Source organism: Brachionichthys hirsutus, chromosome 14 (assembly GCF_040956055.1).
Source record: "Brachionichthys hirsutus isolate HB-005 chromosome 14, CSIRO-AGI_Bhir_v1, whole genome shotgun sequence".
Taxonomy (NCBI): domain Eukaryota; kingdom Metazoa; phylum Chordata; class Actinopteri; order Lophiiformes; family Brachionichthyidae; genus Brachionichthys; species Brachionichthys hirsutus.
Window position 1 is genome coordinate 10,709,384 of NC_090910.1, and position 18,017 is coordinate 10,727,400.

Here is an 18,017-nt window from a genome sequence, read left to right on the forward strand (position 1 = left end):
CAGGCTCATATCAGAAGCCTTTCACCGGGCTTTCTGCGAGTACAGAGAGCTCTTGCATCACCCCCAACTTTCCAGACGAAGGAAAATGGTAATCTATTCTAAGCGATTCTCCCATTATGCTTTTTAGAAGCTCAACACAAGTGCAATCATGTGATGGAAATCAAGGGCATGGGGAAGAGTTTCCAAGTGAGGAGAGGGAGCCTGAGAGCTCAAATTGTTCCAACTGGATACAAAGTGAGACAGATTTTACTTTTGATGCTCTGATGGACGGAGCAACATCCTCTTTCACTCTCGCCATCTTCAGACGGCTCTCGGCGGGGGAATGGCTCGCATCCAGTTTTGAAATCTACATTTTCCACAACTATTCCGCTTCCAACATTTTTTTTTTTTGCCATTGAGGTTAAGACGGGATGTAGCGGGTATCTTATCGCGCAAACATGAAGGAGAGAGAATGAGGAGAAGCCGCGTTGGTGTATAATAGGAAACATTTTATTACTAAAAAGTTGAATTACACTGAAGGTGCTCTCAGCAGCTGTTCCACAACTATTCTTTATTGAAATCACGATAGTCTTTTTTTTTTCTTTTTTTCCATTGAATGGGAAGGGAGGGGGGGGTGTGGAAATTAAAGCACATGAAATGGCCAACTAGATACTACAGGAGGAGAGAGGGGGGGGGGGGGGGGGGGTCAACATGTGGCTTCAACAGGCCAGCATCATTCGCTTTTATTAAGCTCGTTATAGGAGGCACTTGAAAGCGAGCGCCTTTTGAGAGCCGGGACCGAGTGTAAAAAAAACAAACAAATATTCAAGGAGTACATAATATGCATCTATATTCCTTCTGCTTGGGGGGGGGGGGGGGTCATGTGGGACACTGATTCACATACGGAGCGTTTACACAGGCCCGCACCACAGAAATCTAAAGCACGAAAGGGTGCACATTCAAAACGCATGCATCGCCTCGGAAATCAGGACTGCGGTTCAACAAAAATGCATTTCGACGTCTGCGACTACGACTCGACTCTACCGCCTCCTGCTGGAGGGTGTTAAACGCAGGAGACGTTCAGTATGTACAGGAATTAAACTTCTCTTTCAGACGTCTCACTCCAATGCCAGTTAAATTAAAACGAAACCAAAGCTGCTGAATGCGAGGGGAAGTTTACAATAATAAAGCGAAAATCAAGAAGGTCTACCGTTTCAATAACGTATTTACAATAAAACACAGATATGTCTCCGTGATGAAGATAAGGATGAAGAGGAACAGAAACATCCGTCTGCGGTTGGCTGCCGAGCCCTCGGAGCTGCTTTTAGTGGTCGGTTTCTCTGCTCTGGGACCGTCGCCTTCAAAGGGGGGGTGGGGGTTAGATCTTCTCCTGGATAAAGGGGTGCTGCAGGGCCTGGTTGATGCTGATGCGTTTGGCGGGGTCCAGCATCAGGGTGCCGTCCAGCAGGTCCTTCTGCTGCATCACCTTCTTCCTCTGGTCCTCGGGCAGCCGCTGGCACCCGATCATGTCCGCCAGCAGGTCTTTGGTGGGGTTGATGGTGCTCATCACCGTCACCTTCTCCTGATGGGGGGGGGCAGAGAAAACGGCCGAGTCGGCAAAGTTTTTTGATGCTGGTTAAAAACTAGCAGAAGCGAGGAGTCGCGTCTTACCCTTTCGGTCACTTTGTCCACTTCGATGTACAAGAAGTTTAAATTCTGATCGAAGTGCTGGTCTTTGAACAAACCTTTACGGATCATCTGAGGGGGGGGGGGGGTGAAAAGCCAGACATTGCGTCAGCCCAAACTCCTCCAGCGGAAACAATAGAGCGGTGGTTTCTCAGCAACAACCGAAGCTGCGTGACGCTAATCCTACCTTGTTGGGCATCTTGCCCTTCAGGTCCATCGCCAGTTTGATCATGTGATTGTTAGAAGACCCGGGAAACAGGATCTTGCCAGTGTACAGCTCGTATAAAGTGCAGCCGACGGACCACATGTCGATCCCGTAGTCGTACGGTTTTCCTATAACTGAGGCGGAAAGGAAAACAGAAGTTTGAAACGGAGCTGACAAAGAGTTCGGCGGTTGAAACAACCGACGGCGCTCACTTATTTCCGGAGCTCTGTAGAATCTGCTGACTAAGTACGGCGTGATGTCATTGTCGGCGATGTGGGACGCGGAACCGAAGTCGCACAGCTTCAGAATGGTCTTCGATTCGTTCACCTTTTAAAAAAAAAAAGAAAAGAGGGCGGGAATCAATGAGCGCGCCGACGGGAGACGGGCTCACCCGGACGGACCGAGCGCCGGCGCTACCAGGATGTTGTCGGGCTTGATGTCGGCGTGGAGGATGTTGCATCGCTTCAGCAGTTTGAGCGCCAAGAAGAGCTGCTGGCTGTAGGAGCGCACGGCCTTGATGTGGAGCCCGACGTCCTTCCCGTACTTCTTCAACACCTCCCGCAAATTCATGCTGAGGGTGAGAATCAAGCGGGACGTGATGCCGACTCTCAAAAGAGAAAGGGGGGGGCGGGGGGGGGGCTGTTTGCTTCAAGTACCTGAGAGGCTCAAACACAAGGCAGAGATGCTGCTTGTGGTAGAAATGCCTGAAGAGGCGGAGGCAGTGGAATTTGTCGTCGGGATCAGCGTCGTTCAACTTCTTGAGGAATTCCAACTCTTTCAAACCCGTTTTCTGCCTGTTGATAAAAAAATGAAAGAAAAACAGTCAAAAAAACCCAGAAATCTATTCAATCCATCGTGAAAACGTTGCATTTCGACACGTCTAATTGTTTGCGTGTTTCACAGCGGAAGGATTCTTAAGCCGGCCGGACTCACATGAGCTCGTTGTTTCGGATGATCTTGACCGCCACCTCCTGGCCGGCCCTGGCGGTGTCTCTGGCTCGGATCACGTTGCTGAACACGCCCTGGCCGGTGTAGCCGTACACGTCGTAGCGCTTGTCCAGCGTCTCGCCGATGTTCACCCCTAAGTGAGCACACGATCACAAACGTGTCACCGTCAGGAAGCCGAGCACGAGATGCTGAAAAGAAAGAAAGAAGACGACAGCGCCGGTGCTTACGGTAGTAGCCCTCGGCGTCGGTCCAGTTGTCCCTGAGGTTGGGGTTCTCCTTGAAGTCCTTTCCGATACCGGCCGCTCTCATCCTGGCACTCTGCGGGAAGGAGACAAAGAGGAGATCAGCGGCTTCGTAACACCCGAGCAGTCTTCAAACGATCGACTCATTTCCTACAAAGACAGTGAAAAAACGCAGAGGGGAATCCTAAAATCCTAAAAGCAGCGCTTCAACTTCAGAAAATACTCACGTCAAAGTCGGCAGCAAACATGTCATCAGACTCGGTAAACATGTCGGGGGCTGAAGGCTTCTTCGGGTTGGCTCCTGGAAGCAAACAGACCGACGGTGAGACAACACGGGCTGAGTTTCTTGTGATCCGCCATGTTGTAAGACAGAATATGTGGAACGTGTTTGATTCACATACTCTGCAGAGCTCAAAATATGCTGCAGGTGGTAGAGACAGTCGGGCTTTGGATTACAAGCCAGCAACTGAATGAACACATGACAGAAAGAAAGAAAATTAAAGACCCCTGCATTGCACAACTCGCCACTTCCCCCACACAAATCAAGCTCGGCTTGGGTTTTTGTTTTGGTTCTTCACCAGCCTGCGAGGACCCGGCGTGAAAAACAGGCCACGGGGAGACGGCGACTTCCAAACCGGAGGGAGGTACGGATGCTTGAGCTTTTATCGTTTGAATTTAAAAAAGGCAGGGCGAAATAAATAATCCTCGCCATCACCTTTTAGTTTAGAAATGACTGAAGTGATTTGTGAGAGCGTAAAGTCGTCGCCATCTGACTCTTCATCGCCTCCATGTGGCTTTGGAGCTACACTGAACGCCATTAAGCCACGCGTGATCAGCGAAGTCGCCTGATCCTCATCGACAGGAACCGGAGCAAATCTCGTGCAGCGATTGGAGGGAGAGATTGTAGATTTGCATCCTGCCACGAATGAATTGCATCGCGTGACCCTTGCTGTTCACCGCGGCGGCGTTCATTCAGTTGGCCTTGTACGTAACCATAACAACAACAGTCTCTCCCACCGGGACATTACCGTCTTTCTCCTGGGCGATGAGGTTGTGCTTGGCTTTGATGCTCGCCTCGAAGGTGTTGAGGTTCTCGCGTTCGTACTCCTTGACGTCGGCGGCGACTCGCTCCAGGATGTCGTCGGGCGAGGGCGACCGGCTGCGCGTGCTGCTCTGGGGGCTGCTGGGCTCCGACGCCATGGTGTCCTCGTTCACGACCTTGTATTTCTGCACAGCCACGGCAGGAAGTGGTGTCGATACAGACCACAAAGACACAACGGCAGGTTTCGGTGCGGCGGCGTCTACGGACCTGGACGATGGCCATGCGCTGCTGGCGCCGCTCTTCGATGAGCGCCTCTTCGTCTACCTCCTCGCCGTCATAGTCATCGAACCTGCAAACGCACAATTACTCCTGGTTATGGGGGGGGGGGGGGGAATAACTCATCTCTTGCTTTCAAATTGCTCCCTGGACGGCAGCCCCCGAGCGCCTTTAAACTTTCGCCTTCAATATGTAGCAGAACTGTTGAAAGCCCCCCCCCCCCCCCCCCACACACACCTATTTAAATATTTGTTATACGGACTCAAAAGGAGGAGGGTACTTTGATGCAGGACACACGTCGTGCGTTTCCCTTTCTGGATTCACGACCACATTCGTAGCTCTAAATCACGAAGCATCAGCTGCAATCGTTCACGTTTGATCGAAGACGTTTCGTCAAAGAGGCGTCTTCAGTTCGCAGCTCCTGAAATAGTTCCGCTAGTCTGAGTGACATTGACTGATATTTGGTTACTGTCCTGCGTCGGATCAAGGGGTAATTAAATTTAAGGAGGAATGTAAATGTCACCACCGAACTTTATTTTGCTCTTGTAATAACGATTAAAGGATCATTACACGGACATTTGTTGACGTTGTCGTCTCGCTAATCGTTTCTGTCCTTCATGGTTCTTGGTCTCTGTGTGCTGAAGCAGTTTTGTTTTTCCTAGCTTGTCTCCGCACATCGTGCAGAGCGGACTTGGCGCACGAGTCACCTGTTGATAAACCTGAATTTTAAGTACGACTCCTGGTTTGTTTGCTTCCTGGAGGTCGGCGGCTCCTCGCTTCTTTTCCCCTTTGCAAAGAGGCTCTAAAAGACGTTTGTTTTTTACTCGTCTTCTCTAGTTTACAGGCTTTTTATTTTGTAACGCGTCACGTGACCAAGAAGATTCATGCCAGAGAAAATCTGGTCGTTTTTCAAAATAAATAAAACACCCAGATCTACATCTGCTTTTCCTCACATCTCTTCCCCCGAGGATTCCTTGTCGACTTTCATGCCCTCTGAAAGGCTGCCCTTGAACTTGTCCTCGTCTCTGCTGCGTCTCCTTCTCCTGTCCCGATCACGGGACATCGAGCGCCGGTACCGTCTGATCCTGCCGTACCTGTCTCTCTCCAAGGACCTGCAGGACATGGAAGAGTTTTAAATCAGGGGACGATCTTGCAGCATCGGAACAGCAAGAGACCGGTTCTACGTTCCACAGAAAAGGTTCAAACGAGAACTTAAAGTAAAGAAGACATTTGGTGCAAAACGCGAAAGACGCGGCATCACCTGCGTCGCATTGGAGACCGTCTGCGGGGGGAAGATCTGGAGCGTCGTCTTGGTGACGGGGACCTTCGTCTGAGAGGCGATCGACTCATCCTGCGGCGAGGGGCCGCTCTGGGACTCTTTTCTCGTGATCTATCCCCGCCGGGCCCCATGTCAGGCCGGGGGCGCTTCCTGTTGAAACCAGAGAGGGCAGACGGCCAATCACATCCAACATTCTCCATTTCTTAGAGCTACTGACTCTGCGTTTTCTACACAAACAACTTGAATTCCGGATTTCACTGTGGCCCCCCCATCAAAGCCAGCGGTCGACTCCCTTTACCAGGAGAGGACTTGGAATCGATGACTCCGCCCACCAACCTGAACGGAGAGTCCTGTCTTTCAGCCTCTCTCCTCCTCACGATGGCGTCCGGCGAGCGGCTGCGGCCTCTTCTGGGGGGTGACCTGGTTCTGGATGGGGAGTAGCTCTGTTTCGGCGCTCTGTCCGGGGCACCGGTTGAGGGGTGGTGGGCGTCCCTGTGGCGTGGGGAGGCACTGCGCTTCCTCAGGGGGCTGTGGAGCCCTCGGCGGTGCGGGGAGCGGTTCTCTTTACCAGAGGAAGCATCCTTGGACGGGGACTTGGGTGGTCGTTTGTCCCGTTCGGCGTCTGGACGACTTGGGCGTTCTTGCCCGGCCGATCTGGAGCTCCGGCTGGCTTTCTCCTGATTGGCTCTTTCGTCCCGCTGTGGAGAGACACGTTTTTCGGAGCGGTTTCCTTTCGGCTCCGCTCTCGAGCCGGAAGGGGAGTTGGACTTCCTCGTTCTCTCCTTGGACCGGTCAGTGCTGTCGAGACGCTTCCTGTCTTTGGAACTACTCTGGCCGTGTCCTCTGTCTCTGTCTCTGTCTTTGTCTTTGTCTTTGTCTCTGTCTTTGTCTTTAGCGCCCGCGGCCTTGCTGGTTTTGCTCACTTTATCCTGCTTCGGCTCTTTGGCCTGTCCCGGTCTGTCCGTGGACTTACTCCGACTGCGGCGGTTGACGCTGGACTTGGTGGCTTCCGTCGAGTCCCGTCTAGACTTCACACTCTTCCCCCCCCTGGGAGATACGGGTTTTCCCAAGCTGCCTCTTTGGCGCTGTTCTCCGTTTCTGATCCTAGCGTCCCCGTCCTCCTCGGATCCAGAGTTGTAGCCTTGGAGGATCAAGCCCATGCCCGACTGAACCTTTCCCTCCATCATTTGGCTGTCAAGCTCAGCTTTAATCATGGCCCTCTGTTTCTCCAAATCCTCCAGCAGAGCCCGGTCGTCCAGACTCGGGTGTCCGGAGGAGGGCGAGGATTCGATCTTTTTGTGGCCGGAGGCGCTGAAGAGGGCAGCGGCGGAGGGACACGAGGCCTCCTTACGTTTGTGTTTCCTGTGTTTGTGACGATGCTTGCGCTTACGGTCCTTGTCCTCGTCAGAGGCATGCTTGTGTTTTTTGTGCTTGCTACGGTGCTTGTGTTTTTTCCTTTTGTGTTTGCCGCCGCTGCTGCTGTGATGCTTGGGCCCCTCTTCGGGCTTCTCGCCGTTGGTGACGGCCTCCTCCTGAGAGGAGACGCAGCACATCAGCCTGACCAACCTCAACATATGCATCCTCACAGCCTTTATAATGGGAGCTAAATGTCTCTCCTGCCAATATTATTTGATCCAAATCGAGATTGTACACAACTACGGGGTTAAATACAATCAAAATTGGACGACAGGGTCAACCCAAATTAAATCCGATTTCGCAAAGGGAATATTTTCTGTAGCTACAGCTTGAGACCAATAAAGTGTAGATCATTTACCATTAACTTGCTCTAAAGTTAAAGTCGAAGGTTCGGATCTGAATCACGGCATCATACCACTTTGGATATTTAGGTGCTCTTGTCCATCCCTACCTCTTCCTCCTCCCCTTCTTCCTCAGACACGTCCCCGCTGTCCTCATTTCCACTTCTTTGATGGCTTTCCAGGTCCTGTTTTCTGTTAGAGACGATAATAAACACTGAACAGAACCATCGCACACTGGTGGTAAATCAGCAGGTTCTATTAGTCGGAACTCGACTTCTTAAATACTTCACGTTTTCACAGGCATGGTATTAATCAGATCAAACTCGGTGTGAACAGTTCAGCTTACACAGCAGCCTTCTATTGGTGTCTCCCCCTCCCATCACCCACCCCAAACTGGTAACCATTGGCAACCAAGGAACCAGGTGCTTCTAATGAAAGAGAAATAAATCCCAATTTGTTCTTGCAGTGCTCAGATCGTTCTCACACTGTCTGGTATTTAGTTCACGTCGTGAAATTAATCCACTACTTCCCTTACAGCACATTTTGCCGGAGTGAAATTTAAGGCATCACAAGGAAAGTAGTACTTATTTCAAAAGCGCAAGCTAAGCTAGTAAAGATAGTAAATATGATAACATAATGTGTCGAACGTAGCAGAAACGCCAAGCAGCAACATTCAGATTAATGCGTGCAGCTAGAAGCGACCGGAGTTTCCGTGTTTCACCCTGACCGTCATTTAAACGTGACTCCCCGCCTACAAAGGCCGCCGGTATTATTTTCACTAATTAGCTCGGATAAGCTAAACGTTCGTAGCCAACTTAGGGCTAAGCGGCTATAGGTTCTAGCTAAGTTGCGTTATATCATGGGTATTTGTGGCTAAATACCACGCGTGTACTGATGTTCATAGTCGCGTTTTAAGAAAGAAAGAAAAAAACACTACAATTGAGCTGCACTTCCAGCTACTACGCGTTTTACGAAACTTGATGCTAGGTGAGCTAAAGAACGTTAGCATGTACGGCTAAAGTATGTTAGCCAATCGATGACAAGTACTATAGCTAGCCCCGGTAACATGTACCCACTATTCAATTAACCTCTGCGGTACCTAAAAAGGCTTCCCTTATAATCGCGGATGGCGACAGCGCTACTACCACGAATTATCTATCTTAAAATAAATGACTCACACGTGTTCGTTGCCATTATTCATTCTTGTGGCGGCGATGTCCATCTTAACGTCGGCCATTTTCCTCGGCTGAGGGGGCCCTTTCTTCTTCGATCCTTTTACTTTCAGCGGAGAAGCGCAACAGTGTCACAAAACTAATGCGCCCTCTTTCGTATTGGCGGGGCACTGCAATAAGGAGCTGCGCAAGTGAAATGCGTCTCTGGTCCACCAGGAGGCGGAGTTTCTTTACATTAATTTATTGAGCGTCAACATATCAACACAACAGAGGGTTTAAAAGAAGGCTCTGTTCTTTGGTGGTAATAGTTTCAAATCTTAGCAAAAAATAAATAAAATAAAAATCCTTGGTTTGCTGTCTTTGACACAAGCCCAAATAGGCCGTCAAAAAAAAGAAAATAAATCGTTCCAGGAACCCAAAACCACAGGTTGACCCTGGAAGTGAATTAGTGTATTATATGGTTTATTGGGCTCCTCCTGCACCACGGTGTGCTCAACAAACATGATACTTCCCTCGGTAAAGTGTCCAGCAGTCCATTGATTTTCATTGCATATGTGGTGAAGTACCACAAATACCTAATAGAGGCCATGTACTATTGCTGTAACCGATCCTACTACTGCTCTTTATTATCGGCCTCGTAAGGAATTTTAGGCTATTCAACGCATTTTTAAGAATATTTTTTTATGCCTGAGATGAACTCAAATGTCATATTTTCAAGCTGAAAGAAGAAAAACTCTTCTAATATCGGATCACGCATTCGAAGGCTCATTCACACCTGACAGCTTCATGTTACTGTGAAGACGCCTGATGCATGTTTATGTCCTAAAAGAGCCTAGCTTAGCTTAAAAAAAATGGGAGGGAAATGGAGGTGAACGCTTGAATTTCTCCACGCCCTGAACTTGCAGGTGAGATTCATGAGCCCAGAAGCTGGAACTCGGATTTCCAGAGAGAGGAAATAAAACAGGCGGACGGCGGGTCTGCATTGAGCCTCATCGGGCCCCGGCTCCCCAAGCTCCGCTGGAGACGCAGTAAGGATGGAGCCATAAAGCACGAGGCCCAACAGATGCTCGGTGAAGACAACCACAGTTCATTACACGGCCGGTTAAACACGCTCAGGCACTTTGCTAGCCCTCCTCGCTGGCTTTTGTTGCCTGCTGCCGACCAGGACTGAATTACGGCCTCCGATGAGGGAAGCTCACAATCCAAAGGGCGACGCCCGCCTCCATCGACGCAGATGTTCTTTGTTCCTTGACAGATGTGCCCATCTTCATGTCTTCCTTTATTTCCCGCTTTATGCGCTGCCGATGTTTGCTGGGGTGGGATTTAAAAGACAAAGAGGCAGGTTGGAGGGGGACGAGCTGAACATACGGACCCGTCAAGGTTTGACTGGAGGGGAAGGACGAGGAGGAAGACCCACACTGGCGTTGGCCCGTGAGCGGCTTTGAATCTGACCCTTATCCCTCCCGTTGGCTGCAGAAATAAACTCCAGCATTGCAGCACCAGGTCATTCTTCAGCTTGGCTGCAGGTTCCAACGCTCAGGTTAGCAGGCAGAGACCCATCATCGACTGGCTGATGCAGGATTCATGGACGTCACACGATCAAGCAAAAGAGCCTTTATTTGATGTCTCCATGCGTGAACGGACGGCGAGGAAGCTTTTAGGGAGGGGTGGGCAAACTTCTATTTTTTTTTTCCAATTTCATCTTTCCTCTCTCCCCGACGCTTCGATGCCGGGTTCGGGGGGGTGTCAGGACAGAATGGGCCGAATCAGTAAATGTGGCTGAAACCACAGATTGAAGCTCTGCTCAGACGGATCCTGCCATTACCCAGGGAGAGCGAGGGCTCTTAGGATTCCAGGGTCCAATCTCAACAGATTTATACGCGTGTCCCGAGCGTTTCACAGTTTTGCTTTTACTTGCCATTAGCCGGCTACTTCCTGCAGCGGCCCGGCCGACGGATGGCTTCCTTCCACCCCAGCAGTTTGCAAAAGGAGCACTTAATTACAGCCAAATTGTTGTGACTTGACTTCCTGTAGAACCTCCACCGCACTGGAAGCATTAGTGTCCTGCCGCCTTTGAGCAAGGCAGGGATCTTTCATGGTCAGTGCATATTGTTTCTGCTCCAAAAGGCAACATTCCAAACAGTTTCCCCAAACCAAAAATGGTCAAAGTTTTCTTCTGGAAAACGTCGAAGCTTTCTCCACTGGAAGAAGAAACTGCTTCAGGGACGGGTTGTTGTGGGTTTATCTCCAGGCGAGCGATTAAAGGGCACCGATCTGAAGACATGCGTTTAAGCACAGCAAAGAAATGGAATAAAGTTACTTCTCTTTGAATAAAAAAAAACAAAAAGAGGGGGGGGGGGGTTGGATTTGTCATCTTTGGATCACAACGCTGTTGTCAAGGAGGGAGGGAGGAGAAGGGAGGAATCTGGTGAAAGAGGAGCAGCCGTTTATCCGGACGGTGTGAAGAAACACGTCCTGGATTTAAGAATCTAACGCGACCGCAGGAGGAGGAGGAAGAGGAGGAGGAGGAGGAGGAAGAGGAGGAGGAGGAGGAGGAAGAGGAGGAGGAGGAGGAGGAGGGGGAGGGGGAGGAGGAGGAGATGTGCCACTTTTCTTCCAACTGGAAAAACGGGCTGTTGTTGGATCGATACCCCCGCGTCTACTTTGCGGGGCTTTAACTCTGTGTCACCCCCCCCCCCCCCCCCCCCCTGCCACGTTTGAGATTCCGCCTGTGATGCGCGGCGCGCTCCTCCGCGTCCTTTACGCGCAGCCGCCGCTCGGAGCAGAGCGGGCGCAAAAAGTTGTCCAAGTTGTTGTCGAGTAAGACCGTTCTTTTTACTGCCCCCCCCCCCCTCCCCACACCACCCCCCCAGCATGCTGCTGGACTGACGCCCGAGGAATGGCTTCGGCTGTGTTCGAGGGGACGTCGCTGGTCAACATGTTCGTCCGGGACTGCTGGGTCAACGGGGTCCGGAGGCTCGTCATCAGCCCGCGGGGGGAGGAAGAGGAGTTCTTCGAGATCAGGACCGAGTGGTCGGACAGGAACGTTTTATACCTGAACCGGAGTCACTCTGATCTGGGCCGGCTGTTCGGGAGGCTGCTGGAGTCCTTCCCCGAGGACCGGGGGGACCTGTCAAAGTGTCCGCTCATAGAAGGTCGGTGTGACGTCACGACGGGGTAGAATGAAATAGAGAGCTTTTTTTAGATGTGTTTTTTTTCAATCAAGACGCTGCAGCTCACTTTAACTTCCTGCCGATTTATTATATTCTCGCTTTGAAGCTTTCTGTGCATGAAAAGTTTAGGTTTTGCATTTCAGATTTTGGACCCCCCCCCCCCCCCCCCCCAGCAGCAGATTCTGGGGAGGAAAACTGTTTCTTCAGGGCCTAAATCTTTAACACACGCATAGGAGAAAAAAAGCACATCTATTTCATCGCATTTAAATATATATATACACAGTGTATGTATTTCATAGAAGTTTAGAGACTAAAAGAAGGAAAACCTTGAGTCATAATCAATAAAGGTCCAGAGGTTCATTTGAACGCCACGACATGATCTTTGTTTGGACGGTGTAATAATTAACCAAACGATAACAGCACCGCCATCGAAGCCCTCCGGATCCAAAAGGCAGCAGAGCCGGTTCTAAATCTCTGCTTGCGTGCTTCCTGAGGTCGGCCTTCCTGTCTCTGCTGCTAAAAGTCTGATTCCCAATAAGGAAACACAAAAAAGCACCAACAGAAATGCCCAGATCTTTGACCCGTCCGGCGCTGCCAACAGCTTTGGCAGACGTCCCAGTTCCATCAGTGTCTGCACGTCCCTTTTGAGGCGACCCGCTAAGCCTACGTGAATGTTTTGGAAACAGGCCTTTATGGGAGAATGGAAAGACTCCACATCCGGTCCGAACCCCAGAACCAGCCGACAAAGTGGTCGACAGCTCGTTTCCTCACCGGTGCCGTCTGCGACACATTTTTGGGAAACGAGAATTCCGTTTTTTTTATTGTTTGTCAGTGTCTAAAACGTTTTATATCCGGGCCAGTGTTAAAAATAGCACCGAGCTGTGATGTCACCGCTGACTGACACGTGATACTCTACCGGCTCGAGCCGTTTTGACAGTCCAGTGATGGATGGAGCGCCGCAGGGTTATTAGCATTCCCTTTAAGGCCTCCCCTCATCGCTGGTTCTGTTTCATCTTCAGCCCCAATGGAACGCTGCAGTTCTGGCCTTTCTCAGCCCACTTTGCATGTTAGCGGTGGGGGGGAGGTATACCTCTCGTCCGAAAAGACCCCGGAGCTCATACTTTACATGTGACCCGTGAGTGCACGCAGGCAGGAAGTGATCGCTCGCATTCCTAGAGGTCCAGATCCGACTGAGGCGTGTCGAAGCAGGCCGCCGCTCGACTCTATCTGGTGCAACCAGCGCTCAGCTGCTGCAGCTACAACCACACACGCCTCTGTGTCACAACAAACGCCTGTCTGGTATCAGAGCCGGTCTGTTTTAACCAGTATAAACAATGGTTCTACTCTAAAAAGTATAAAAGCATCTGTAGTGTTGTTCCCATTCCCAAGACACCCAAGCCTGGAATGAGGGTCAGACTGGGGCGAGGGTCAGACTGGGATGAGGTTCAGACTGGGGTGAGGGTCAGACTGGGGTGAGGGTCAGACTGGGATGAGGGTCAGACTGGGATGAGGGTCAGACTGGGGTGAGGGTCAGACTAGGATGAGGGTCAGACTGGGATGGGGGTCAGACTGGGATGAGGGTCAGACTGGGGTGAGGGTCAGACTGGGATGAGGGTCAGACTGGGATGGGGGTCAGACTGGGATGAGGGTCAGACTGGGGTGAGGGTCAGACTGGGCGGGGCCCTCTGTCCCTCACCACCTCCCCCGTGATGATGATGTCACCGCTGCCGGCTGTAATGACCAGCCGAGGCCGTGGCTCTTGCTCTTACTCACCGTTTCCACGCGGCTGTCTTGCGCCTACATCTGCACGACTTGCGTCAGACGGCGCCTCGTCACCGCGGCTCCAGCCGCCTTTGTTATTCCCCCCCCCCCCAACCTTTGTCGGCGTGGAAATAAATGCCGTCTTGCTGACATGTTTGTCCAAAAAGTGCCGACTTGACACTCCTACCGCTTCTTAAATCGCATTCCTGTCTGTTTCCACAGCAGATGCACCGCCGGTATTCCCTTCTCTTATTGCTATTCTGGATTTTATGCTGCCCCCCCCCCCCCCCCATTCACTTGAGGTAAAATATCAGCTAATAGAAATGCTGCCTCTGGTCTCCTTCTCTGGCGACCTTTGGTAGAGAAAGGATAAATTTAGACTGGACAGATAACGGCCTGCTGGCGGGACAGCTGCCCGTCTTCGTTGTGCGACCACAGAAATAGTTTCACTACGTACCGCGACGCTTTTTGGGATGGGAGGGTTGGGAATAAGCCCAAGAAAAACATCCTCACATTTTGGATTTGATCTGGATTATGGGCGTGGCTGTTCTTAACATTGTGAGATTCTGGTTTGTTTCAGGCCTCGTTAAGATCAAAGAGGCGAACGACATCGAGGAGAAGCTGAACGAGGTGGAACGGCTCCTGAAAAACGCCATCAACATGCCGTACAAAGTCAGTCGCTCGGCCATTAGCTCTCAAAAAATCCTGCGTCTCCAACTATAGGATGAGTGACTAAAGAGCTGACTCCACAGTACTCTAGGTCAGAGGTCATGCTGACCTTCTTCGAGCGGTCGCCGCTGGACCAGGTGCTGAGGGACGACAACGTCCACAGGATCCAGCCGTGCTTCCAGAGTCCCATCAAGATATCAGGTGGGCGTCGTCAAAGCACGGGGACGACCCCTAATGCCACGATGACATCACAACCCTCTCTGCTTCTGCTTAGAAATCATGCGGTCCAATGGATTCTGCTTGGCCAACACGGAAACCATCGTATTTGATCACAGCGTGCCGGGAGACAAAGAGAGACCCTCGTCCACCGACTCCGTGGGACACGCGTGAGTATCTAGTCGGTTCTAGTCGGTTCTAGTCGCTTCTAGTCGGGCCACCAATCAGGTCGGCTGCCGTGAGACACAAATCGTCGGCCTGCTCGCCATTAATATTTTGGTGTTTTCTGGAGAGTGTTCTGAAGTCCTTGAAAGCGAATGAATCCGAAGACCCCCCCACCCCCCCCACAGGAAGTGCGGTGTGCACCTCTTCCTGCCCTGTGTGGGAAGCAAAAGAGGAACACATTCCTCCTTGGAGCCAAAATAAGAAGCGGAATCTTCTTGTAAATGAATTCTCTGTGATCTTTATTGCCGGGCCTGAAATCAAACGCTCCTTTTTTTAAATTTTTTATTCCTGACTCGCACTCCGCTCCGTCCCGCCCTGCTTGGACTCACGCCTCTTTCAATTTTGTTTCCAGATACGAGGACGGAACAGACTTCCTGCCGATGGAAGCGGACCCGTGCGACGAGGAAACGGAAGCGTATGTCACCAACCTCTCCTACTACCACCTGGTGCCGTTTGAAACGGACATCCTGGAATGAGGAGCCGTCCAACGCCGTCAGTGAGGAATGTGAGGAATGGGCGCGCCTAAACGGAACCTGCGGAGCAGAGGTGGAGGAAAACGCCTCCACTGGGATTCGGCCTCGTTCAGAGCCTTTACGTTACGTCAGTATGACGCATTATCGTCACACTGACTAGCTTCCAGGGGTTGCTGTGGCAACCGCGTTGAATGCGGATTTCATGGCGGGATTTTTCACCACCAATCTGCCTGTTTGCCCGTCTGTCAGCAACACAACTCTAAAAGTTACAGGTTGATGTTTGAGGAAACGTTCAGGAAAGATGGGGAATGTTACCAGGAACAGATGATTACATTTTTGGGGACGATCCAGAAGAGATCCTGGATCGCTTGGAACCTTTCGTTAACATTGCAGTAAATGGAGCTTCACAATATCTCGGTTGATTATCGATCGATGTTTATGGAACGTGAGACAATCATGTAGGGTGGGGCTCTCTATCATACCACCATATTCTGTCCGGATCGGATTAGGATTAGAATTTCATCTAGATTTTACTAAGAAAAATGGAGGTTTTACTGTGCATTTAATATTAGAGATAGAGATTTGTAACAATCGTCTTATAGCTGAGTCGATTCCACATCGGAGCATCAACGGATTTGTTCTGTCTTTGATACCTGAGGAAACGGATCCAGGTGAAATCGGGGTCAATTTTCACAACGAAACCGTTTTGTTTCACAATACAGAGGGAATGAGCAGCTTGGCGGAGGTCTGCGCTCTCCGAGTGCTTTCTTAGTTTCTTCTTCTTTTATATTTAGAAGCAGCAAATGATTTGATCTGTTACAACAGAGGGTTGAATGTTGCTATGATGTGTCACCGCTCCTGTTGCCATGTGACAGAAGGCTTTGTTTTGCGGGTCGGTTGAGGCCCCGTTCTGTAAGATGGGAGGGTTCAGCTGACTCCAGTCGTTCTAGACGTGGGAGTCTGCAGCTCAGGCAAGGATTGAAGGAGGGGGGGGGGGACGACGACGACGACGACACAAGTCCCGTCTTTATCCGAAGGAGCCGAACGGCTCTGCTGCAGTAAAACCTTCCAAAGTTTGTGTGAAATTACAATTCCAAACGTTGATGTATTTATGCTCCGTGATGAAGAGCTCGCTTTCAGGGCAACCGGAGAGCAATATATTTGTTCAGCGTGCGAGGAAGTTTATCCCCAGTCATTGTTTTTGTTAGTTTTGTTAATGCCGAAGTCTTTGTTGCCTTACAATGTGTGCGTCGAGTTCTCTGCCCCTTCCAGATACAAAGGCGTTCCGAGCCTCACAAACTTGGCAGGGCAGACCATCCACATGAATCTATTTAGTAACACAGTCATGATTTCCATTCATCCCAAGAGAATGTGCAGCTCTTTATCTGAGCGTTGTTCAAGCTCTTCTTAGGTTAATGAACTTAAAAGGTTAAAAACAGCCACGCAATGTTCAGGTTAATATGATTCAAGAAAAGGAAAGTGGAATTTGTGGTTTCATATTCAGAACAAGGTCAAACTTGACTTTGTATCTATATGCTTATGTTCTGAATGAGCTCATATTTACATGATCAAATATCTATTAAGAATTTAGTGGCAGCACAGGATTTATGAAGCAAGCGAGAAGGGATGAGGATCTAGTCTGAAGACAGAATAGATTAAAACAAATACAAAATAATTTTATACTAAGGCTGCATCTTGTGAAGTTAACAATTATATTCCTTTTAATATCATTTTTATGTGCTGATGTGTGATGTAAGATCTTTTTAATGCGTAAAAGTGTGGAAATGACTGTCTGAAGATTATTTAATCATTAAAGATTAAGTTTACCGTATGTGTTAACAAGTTAATAAAATTTTCAAACAGGATTAGCGCTGAATTATTTTTTAAAGCTTCTCAATACAAGAATGCTTAAAACAAATACTTGTGGATGAGTTTTTTTGGGGGGTAATGATCAAATAATAAATATACGGTTCTTCATACCTATGCAGCGGTTCTTCTAATGTAAATATTGCATCACATTTATCTGATAGTTTCTAGTTTGACTTTGAGTTTCTGAGAAAAGCACTATACAATTTTCTTTTATTCTTCTTCACAGGTTGAAGAAAAAGGACTTTTAAATAGCCACATGCTTGATGTTAAAAATATTATGGCCCATGCTAATCGTTTAGCGCCACCTGGTGGCGAGTATGAACCGCCAACAAGTGTATCTTTTTTATTTTAAATATCTGCATTTAAAAGTAGCGTATTATTTGATAAATGAATAATGTTAGACGTTTAAATATTAAAACAACAAACATTGGGGCATGCGTTCTTTTGATATCTTAGCGTCAGAGAAATGTTCAAACAAAATATGCCGCTAGTATTGGAAAGCCAAATGTGGAAAAAATATTTTATTTCATTCGACGTAATAGCATACATTTTTACTACAATATATTCATCTATTTTTCTGTTTTAAATATAATTACGACGAAATAATTTACAGCTATTGGCGCCTTTCGCCTCGAGAGGGCCGAGGCGACACCGCGCATGCGCAACAGAACCCTGCTTTAGCATCTGTATTTCCTGCTTTGGTGTTTCCACTCGAAACGATGGCTGGAGGGAGAGCTTTCCTGCTTTACACAGGTAATTCTGCTTTTTTACGACACGTACATTAAACTCTAAACGTTACATTTCACCGTGCGCTACCCTAACCCCCCCCCCACGGTAGCATAGTTAGCCGGGACGGCAGCTTTTAGCTGGTGATGCTCCAGGCTGGAGGATGCTAACATGAAGATAACATGATCTCCCTCCGCTTTCATCCCACACAGCTGCAGCGGCCTTCCTGAGATCAGCGACGGTTGCGTTCGTGGAAGATCTCGATGACACGTAAGTGACGCGTCTTATAATAATAATAATAATAATAATAATGCATTTT

The 18,017-nt window shown here is 49.5% G+C and overlaps 3 protein-coding genes across 3 annotated transcripts in view; 2 read left to right on the plus strand and 1 right to left on the minus strand.

The window, feature by feature from the left end:
• Positions 1-475: 475 nt before the first annotated feature.
• On the minus strand, positions 476-8,651 carry prpf4bb (pre-mRNA processing factor 4Bb). Its single transcript, XM_068747921.1, has 16 exons — positions 8,593-8,651; positions 7,525-7,606; positions 5,994-7,189; positions 5,640-5,807; positions 5,332-5,490; positions 4,370-4,451; positions 4,089-4,287; positions 3,288-3,361; positions 3,046-3,136; positions 2,804-2,951; positions 2,527-2,664; positions 2,288-2,441; positions 2,083-2,197; positions 1,853-2,004; positions 1,651-1,737; positions 476-1,561 (listed from the first exon to the last, which is right to left on the minus strand). The coding sequence occupies exons 1-16, from the start codon at positions 8,649-8,651 to the stop codon at positions 1,358-1,360; spliced, it is 3,108 nt and encodes a 1,035-aa protein (XP_068604022.1). The 3' UTR covers positions 476-1,357.
• A 2,834-nt stretch (positions 8,652-11,485) lies between these two features.
• On the plus strand, positions 11,486-15,106 carry pxdc1b (PX domain containing 1b). Its single transcript, XM_068748150.1, has 5 exons — positions 11,486-11,741; positions 14,101-14,192; positions 14,273-14,390; positions 14,464-14,575; positions 14,983-15,106. Exons 1-5 carry the CDS (start codon positions 11,486-11,488, stop codon positions 15,104-15,106), a joined length of 702 nt encoding a protein of 233 aa, XP_068604251.1.
• A 2,585-nt stretch (positions 15,107-17,691) lies between these two features.
• Positions 17,692-18,017, plus strand: part of LOC137904110 (protein disulfide-isomerase TMX3) — a 5,798-nt gene continuing 5,472 nt past the window's right edge. Inside the window, exons 1-2 of the mRNA XM_068748273.1 lie at positions 17,692-17,725; positions 17,911-17,968. Of these exons, the coding sequence (XP_068604374.1) occupies positions 17,692-17,725; positions 17,911-17,968 (92 nt within the window). The remainder of the gene's footprint in view (positions 17,726-17,910; positions 17,969-18,017) is intronic.